The sequence below is a fragment of the Orcinus orca genome, chromosome 16 (genome assembly GCF_937001465.1).
Source record: "Orcinus orca chromosome 16, mOrcOrc1.1, whole genome shotgun sequence".
Lineage (NCBI taxonomy): Eukaryota > Metazoa > Chordata > Mammalia > Artiodactyla > Delphinidae > Orcinus > Orcinus orca.
Window position 1 is genome coordinate 17,031,650 of NC_064574.1, and position 8,113 is coordinate 17,039,762.

Sequence of the window (8,113 nt, forward strand, 5' to 3'; positions counted from 1 at the left end):
TTACTTACCACATGTTTTTACTGCTGCTCCCAAACCATGCTGAAAAATCACTATGTAGGTTTTTTTGGTCCATGTAAATAAACAAACAGGATAACTGTCAACCACATGGATACAGGATTTGCTGACAAGGAGACACAGGACTAAAATACCGAACAGAAAGCACGAGCCCCAAAGCTCTGCCACTCTCATCACCATCATCTCCTAGTTTATCTGTACTACACTTTCCAGATTAGTGGTTCTCAAACAGGGGTGATTTTGCCTCCCCACCCAGGGAATACTCAGCAAAGTCTGGAAACATTTTTGATTGTCGTGACTAGAGTGTGGGGTGCTACTAGCATCCGGCTGGTAAAGGCCAGGGATGACGCTCCACATCCTATAATGCATGGAACAACCCCCAAGACAAGGAACTGTCAGGTCCAAAATGTCAATATTGCTGAGGCTGGGAAACACTGTTCTACATTAGAGGGAACTTCCATGTCTGTTACTTTAATCTGAGCTTCATAGCTACAATATGAGGAGCGCATTACTGTCCCCTTGTACAGATGAGAAAACTGGAGCAGTTGAATCATGTGCACAAGGTCAGCGGCCCATGCCGATGAACGGTGCAGCTGCAGTCTGAACCAGTCTTCTCTGCCTCCTAAACCCACCTCCCCTCCCACACAGATTCAAAAAGGAAAAAGAAAGATGCAAAGGAAGTGAGCAGCTCCTTGTCTGTCCAGAATGCTGCGCAGAGACCTCTTCAAACCCTAGGCCCAGGAAAATCAGATCCAGAGACCAAGGCATGGAAAGGCCTGTTGTTAGGAAGACACTTCCCCCAGCGGCCAGTGCTGAAACTAGATTCCTCTTGCATTTTAACTTTCAGTTGTGCTGCTCTTTGTGAATAGAAATGAAAGCACTTCCTGCTGGGGCTGAGTCCCTTACAGGCAGGATTTCCAGCTCTGATGGCAACCTTGTGGAGGAGGTGTTGATGTGCCCATTTTCCAGATGCAGAGACTGAGGCACAGGGAGGTGAAATAACTTGCCTGCACTGAAGATGGTAAGGTAATGTTCAAACCCAGGTCTGCCAGGTCCCAGAATTTACACTGCCTTCCTAACCTGAGACCAGCGCTGGGAAATCCGAGAAGCAAAATAGACGCCTTACAGAATCACACGGAGCTGGCAGCCACCCTGCAGGGTGATCCTTGGGATGCGGGTGAGGCTCTTCCCAGTTTACTGGCTGCTCTCCATGCTGGGCTCTGCTCCCTGGGCCCACTCAGGGAAGTTCTTCTAGGAATGTCAGGTCAACCAAAAGACTCTTGGCCCCTGCCCTGCCCTGCTCTGGACACGATGTGCTCACCGCAAAGTCTTCGGATTATAAGAGCCAAACAGATGCTAAGTTCCTCAAGCCACAGGGAACAACAGGCCAGCCCTGAATTTGTTCATTCGGCAAATATTTACTGAGCACCTATGTGCCAGGCAAGCTCTGGGAATACAAAAGAGACAGACACGGTGGTTACTACCCTCTGATGCATATGAGGGCCTATCTCTTCAAAAAGCATCATCCCGGGCTTCCCTGGTGGCGCAGTGGTTGAGAGTCCGCCTGCCGATGCAGGGGACGCGGGTTCGTGCCCCGGTCTGGGAAGATCCCACGTGCTGTGGAGCGGCTGGGCCCGTGAGCCATGGCCGCTGAGCCTGCACATCCGGAGCCTGTGCTCCGCAACAGGAGAGGCCACAGCAGTGAGAGGCCCGCATACCGCAAAACAAAACAAAACAAAACAAAAAGCATCATCCTCATCCTTGCCGGTGCACCACACTCTACAGTTATAAAGGACATGCCCCAGACTTTATTTCGTTATATTTCCACACCATAGCTCCCCATCTCATGAGGCTAATGGTCACTAATGTGCTCTCCCTTTGCACAGAGGGAAACAGAGGCCCAGAGAAAGGCACTGTCATGCTCAAGGTAACCCAGCAGACTGGGGGGGGGGTGGGGCGGGGAGGGGCTGCGTCAGGCCTGGGCTGCTGCTCCTGACATTGGTAAGGTACGGAAGTGTGGTCCTCGAGGAGCCTCTGGGACACACTGGGGCAGGGCTATAGGGAGCACCTTTAGACAGAAAGTAAAAAATCTTCCTAACAGAGACAGAGGCACCCTTCCAGAGCTCCCCCAGGGCCAGGGCTCCTTCCCCAGGACCCATCCACAGCCACCTGTGCCCCAGCAGAAAGATGCTGCGGGGACCTCATCTACTAGGGTTGCTGAGCGGGTGTCTCATATCTCAAGTCTGGGTGAGGTGGGACCAGCAACTTCTACTTCATAGATTTTCACCATAAGGAGCCTGCAATCATTCACTAACCGAGCTTTTCTAGATCCCATCCAGGGGCAAGATGCTGTGCCCAGAGCTGTGTGGGTGGAGAGTTGAATCACTCACCCGCCAGCACAATTTCCTGAGTAATTATGGGTCAGGCACTGTGCCAGGTGCTGGGCATGGTTCCTGCCTGGTGGGAGCCCACAAAAGCCTGTATACAAACAACCAAATCGCTGCTGTATAAAGTGTGGTCTCCAGAGCCGCAGCAGCATGGATGGGCGCTCATCAGAGAGGCAGACCCTCAGGACCCCAGCACACATCAGCTGAATCAGAATCTCAGGGCAGGAACGGATGCCCAGGAATCTGTTTTTGTTTCAAATCTTACCAGAGGATGCTTAATGGGTACATAAATTTGAGACCTACTGATCTAGACCACAAGGCCTTCCCCAACCTCCCTACTTAAAACTGCAAACCAGCGCCTGGACCTAATGTCCTTAACCCTCTTCCCTGATTCATATTTCTCCATAGTTGTAATGATGGCATCAGTCACAATACCATATCTACCTCACCCATATATTTATGCCTTTCCATGCTGACATGTAAGCTCCAGAAGGTAGCAATATGTGTCACTTTGCTTCACTGCTGTACCATCAGTTGCCTAGTGCAGTGCCTAGCACAAAGAGGTGCTCGATAACTGTTTGTTGATTGAATGATGGATGACAGAACATGTCAAAACCCATGCAGTTTTGAACCCCAGTTCTTGGGGTGATGGGGCATGCCTGGAGACAGAGAGAAGGTTGTTGGCCATGGAGCACTGCATGGAGAAAGTGCTACCCAGGATGGCCTTGAACACCCTGGGTTCATCCTGGGTTGACCTTGTACCCAGGATGTTTGGACCAGGGATTAAGGATACTTGGAACACAGAGATGCTAAGCCTTTTACTGGAATAGGTCCCAGGTGGTTGACAGCATTGTTATCTAATTAGTAGCTGGTATGTGTCAAGAACTTTCCTATCCTATATCAACTCACTTAACTCTCCCGAACCTCAGAGGTAGACAATGTTGTCCTAAAGAGGATGCTGAGGCTCAGAGATATTAAATAATTTGCCCCACTCACAGAAAGCCTTGTATAAGGATGGTCACAGCAGCTTTATTTATAACAGCCCCAACATGGAAACAAACCCAAATGTCCATCGGCAAATAAACAAATCGTGCTATATTCGTACGATGTAATATTACTAAATAAAATAGAAAAAAACTATTGACATACACAACATGGATGAATCTTAAGGACACTTCGTTGAGCAAAATGAACCCAAATGCAAAAATGTATATGCTTCATAAGTTCTAAAACTTAAATTAACTTAGTACATTTAAACTGAACTTAAATAAAGCATTGATAATGGAAATTAGATAAGTAGTTTCCTCTAACGGTAGGGGGTACTGACTGGAAAGGAGCATGAGGGAACTTTCTGGGGTGACAGAAATGTTCTATATCTGGATTGGGATATAACCACACCATATGTGTGGTTATATTTGTCAAAACTCATGGAACAGTACACTTAAAATTTGCATTTTAGGGCTTCCCTGGTGGCGCAGTGGTTGAGAGTCCGCCTGCCGATGCAGGGGACACGGGTTCGTGCCCCGGTCCGGGAAGATCCCACATGCCGCAGAGCGGCTGGGCCCGTGAGCCATGGCCGCTGAGCCTGCGCGTCCGGAGCCTGTGCTCCTCCGCAATGGGAGAGGCCACAGCAGTGAGAGGCCCGCGTAACACACACAAAAAAATTTGCATTTTATTGTATGTAAATCATATCTCAATGAGCTAAAATCATTTGCCCTAGGTCACAAAGCCACAAGCGGAGATTTGAATCCAGGTTTGCCCAATCCCAATGGCCAGTTTCCACTAGTCTGCCATGGTTGAGCAGAAGCCCCAGCCCCAGCCTGATAAAACACCTTGCCAAAACCCTAATGAAGGGACTTCATAGTTACCCTAGAAGGACATCATGACTCCTAACCCCCAAACCATGGCAGAGGTGTGTGGGGAACACCAGACAAGTGTGAAGCTGGGAGTCCAGGAGCTTGGGTTCAGGCCTCAGCTGTGCTCTTCATTTGCTACGTAACCTATGAGTATACTACTGCATGACTCAGTTTCCCCTTGTGTGAAGGAAGAAGGAGGGGATTAATGGTTCCCAGTAGGGGGCCACAGACAGAGCTACAGGGCCACAAACCCTTATGCTCACCAGGCGCCATTACTACGTAAAATAAGTAATGTGCCTGTTTCATATCTTGTAAGCTATTTTTCAAATGCATGCTAATATTATAGTGATTAATAAACATCTATTTCAAAGCAAAAATGAAACCATAGCAGCTTTGAGTCATTGTGTATCTTCTCAAACAAAAGATACCCAAAGAACAGCCACTGCTCATGACTTTGGTTTAAAGAGGCTGGAATCTCTGTGTTAGAGGATCGCTAAGGGGACAGTCACCAAGGGAACGGTCGCCAAGGGCCCTTCCAGGTCAACTGCCCCATGGCTGTCCAGCATCACTTGGCAAAGGCTTGCCCTTGTGTTTCTCAGGCCGTGTGGGGACAAGCCTCTTAACTGGGCTCCAGGGACAGAGCCCCCAGTTGTGCAGGCTGTGTCCTGGTTCTGCAGCCCAGTCTATAGACCCCAATTGTGGTCATGGCTGCATCTTGGGCCTGTTTCCCCTCCAGTTCTGAGAGTGACCAGCCGTAAGGACGGAGCCTCCCCAGTCCCTCAACATCAGCTCCTGGGCACAACTTGCCCCAGCCCCCCGCAACCGCCAGCGCTGAAGGCGACTGCCCCCTGATGATCTGCTACCGACAGGCTTCTGACCCACCGCTCCCTGAGCCAAGTGACTTTCTCTGCCTCACCCTGCCATGAGGCTGAAGGATCGAGAAGCAGATCCCATGTCCAAATGCAATGTCAGACCCTTCTGTCACCTACCTTAGCGGCCCAGCTGCCACCCTCCTCCACCGGGACACACCCTCAGCTCTGGGTCAGGGGTCCTAGTTCACAGGCGGAAACCAGAATCACCAGCTTCTGACTCCCTGATTGGTTCCCTCCCACCAGGGTTTCACACTGGTTCTTGGTGCTGAGTCAGAGCTTTACAGAGCATCAGAATAAAGCAGGGGCCTCGGCTGAGTTCCACCTCCCAAAGGCCCCCTTATGAGACCACCCCACTCTGATGGGGTTTACAGAAACACCACCCCCAAAAGGAGCACTGCAGGCGAGGGGCACCCATGCAACCAGACTCTGAGGCCCAAATCCCCAATCTCACCCCGGCCCCCAAACCAGGAGTTGGAACCTTGCCAACTTCACATTTTAAAAAATAACAAAGCCAAGGGCAGAAGATAGACGAGCTGCCCCAAACCCAACCGTCTTCTCCTTCCTAAAGACTCCACTTGCTACTTCTAATCAATTCTTCCACCGTCAGATGGAAGCAGCCCGAGAACCGGCCTTCTCTTGAAGACACCATCCCCCTCTTCGGCTTCTAACTTTGCCCGTCACCGGACAAAAGATAATCGCCCCATCCTCTGAGAGACCTCACTTGCCGCCTGCCCCCGGCCCACGCCGCCCCCGGCCCTGAGGGCCCCGGACCCCACCCCAAGCCCCAGACGAACTGCGCAGGGCTCTGCCCCCAGAGTCCAGAAGCCGCTCCTCAAGGCCTGAGGACGCACTCAGCCTGGGCGGCCCCAGGTTCCGCGCGGGGACGCCCCCTCCCCGCAGCATCCCCACAGCAAGAAGCTTGACGAAAAGCCCGTGGGATGGGGTTAAGGCCCCGGAGGGCCGCCGACCCAGCCACCCGACGCGCACTCACCACACAGTGCCATGGAGCCCGCGCGTCTGCGCCAGGGCCGCGGGGAAACCCACGCGCGCCGTTCAATCCGGGCTCCGAGTGACGAAAAGCCGCGCTCGGCTCCGGCCGGCCCCGGACCAACGCACAGACCCGCGGACGCACGGACCGTCCGGCTTCCTAACTAAGTTCGAAAGTTCCCTCCCGGGCGAGGGAGGAGACGCGCACTGCGCCGCTGCACCTCAGCGTCCCGGGCTGGGCTCGGCGCGGGGAGCGGGGTCGGTCGCCGCCCGTCCGGGCTTCCAGGCGCGCGAGCTCGCATCGCGCCCGAAGCAGCAGGGCTAGGACCTGGCTGCGGGTGGAGGCGGCGATCTCGGGAAAGAAGGGGTATCCCTCACCGCAGCCCCAGCCGGGAGGGGACAGGCCTCGCTCCCGGGAGGGGACAGGCCTCGCTGGGCTATGGCCAGCTCGCAATCCGAGGCCCCGCCGGGCGATGACAACCGATTACCAAACGGCCCAATTAGTGCGCTGCGGCACCGAAAAGTTAAAACGCCCACGCGCGAGTGTGGACGGCCGAGGTGGGGGAGGGGCGATGTGGTGGCCGCGGCTGCCCCCGGGTGTGACCGCGTGTGACTGTGTGGCTGTCAGGGCGATTAGGGTGCCTGAGGTTCCCCGTCCATGGGGTGGCTATGGGTGACAGCGTGCGACTGTCTGAGTCACTGGGAGCGTGAGCGAGTGACTGTCGGAGCGACTTCTTTGTGTGCCTGTCCCCAGTTGTGACTGCGTGTGACGGCGGATGGGGGCATGGAACGCGGTGTGTGGCGTCGTAGTGTGGGACCGGGTGGCTTGCATGTGGCGTTGTGGCAGCGCAGGTGGGCGAGTGACTGCGTGTGGCTGTGTAGAAATAAATGACTGTCAGGGTGACTTGTGTGGGACGGGAGTGTAAGCAGGATGGCTGTGTGTGTGACAGTGGGTCACTGTGTGTCGGCTTGTGAATGCATGCGAGGCTGTCAGGGGGACGTGGGTGAGTGTGTGTCACTGTGACATCGTGTGAGTGACTGTCGGGGTGACTTCTGCCTGTGATCCCAACAACTCTGGGCGTGAGTGTCACCGCCAAGGGATCGGCGTGAGTGGCATGTGCCCGTCGGCGGGGCTGATGGGTGCGTGTCCCCGCGCGTCGGCACCGCCGGCATCTCCCCGCGTGTGTCCCCGAGAGCGCCCGCGTCCCGAGCCGCCGCGGTACTGCTGCCCGCGCTCCAGCCCGGGGCGCTCTGGCTCGGCTCTGGGTCCGAAGGCGCGGGCAGGCCCCGCCCTCCCGGGCCCCCACCCCGCCCCCGCCTACCTTGCCGCAGTGGTAATAGTCCAGGGGCGCCAGGCTGGCCGGCTCGGCCCCGGGCCGCGCGCCCACGGCGGGCGCCGAGGGGTACAGGCGGACGTCCATGGCGGGCGCGGCGGCGGCGGCGGCTCCCGCGGGTAGTGCCTGGGCGGGCGGCGGGTGGGAGCCAGTGTGCGAGCCAGTGTGCGAGCTAGTGTGGGAGCGCGGGGGGCGGGCCGGGGGCGGCGCCCGGCGGAGCGCCCCGCCCCCGCCCGCCAGCGCGCGCTATTGTTCCGGCCTCGGGCGCCGCGGAGGGCCTGGGGCCCGGACCCGGGTGAGGAGGTTCCTCCCGCGGGCCAGGCAGACGCCGGGTCCCCCGCCTGGCTCTCCGCCCCCGGGGGTTCCGGAGGGTTGCGCGCCGGTACAGACGGCCCTTTCCCGTCCCGCCTTCCGCCACCAAGGGTGAAGGGAGGGAGAAGCCTGTAAGACACCCCTCCCCAGAAGTGGGACACTCCCCGCCCTAGATATTTAGGGCGTCGCTGAGCCCTAAATGTGGCGGAAGGGAAGGCACACTTTCGGAGATGGGTGCAGCCTTACCCCGGGGCTGCGGCCTAGAGCCCGAGGCTGACGTTAGGATGTTCTCCCTCCGTGTCCCACTGATCTGAGTCACTGCGAGAGTGGCCCTGGAGGATTGCTGCTTA

At 55.9% G+C, this 8,113-nt stretch overlaps 1 protein-coding gene across 1 annotated transcript in view; it reads right to left on the minus strand.

The window, feature by feature from the left end:
* Window positions 1-7,578, minus strand: part of TOX2 (TOX high mobility group box family member 2) — a 130,471-nt gene extending 122,893 nt beyond the window's left edge. The window contains exon 1 of the mRNA XM_004272868.3: window positions 7,440-7,578. Coding sequence (XP_004272916.1) covers window positions 7,440-7,538 — 99 coding nt within the window. The 5' untranslated portion in view covers window positions 7,539-7,578. The remainder of the gene's footprint in view (window positions 1-7,439) is intronic.
* Between the last annotated feature and the right edge of the window lie 535 nt (window positions 7,579-8,113).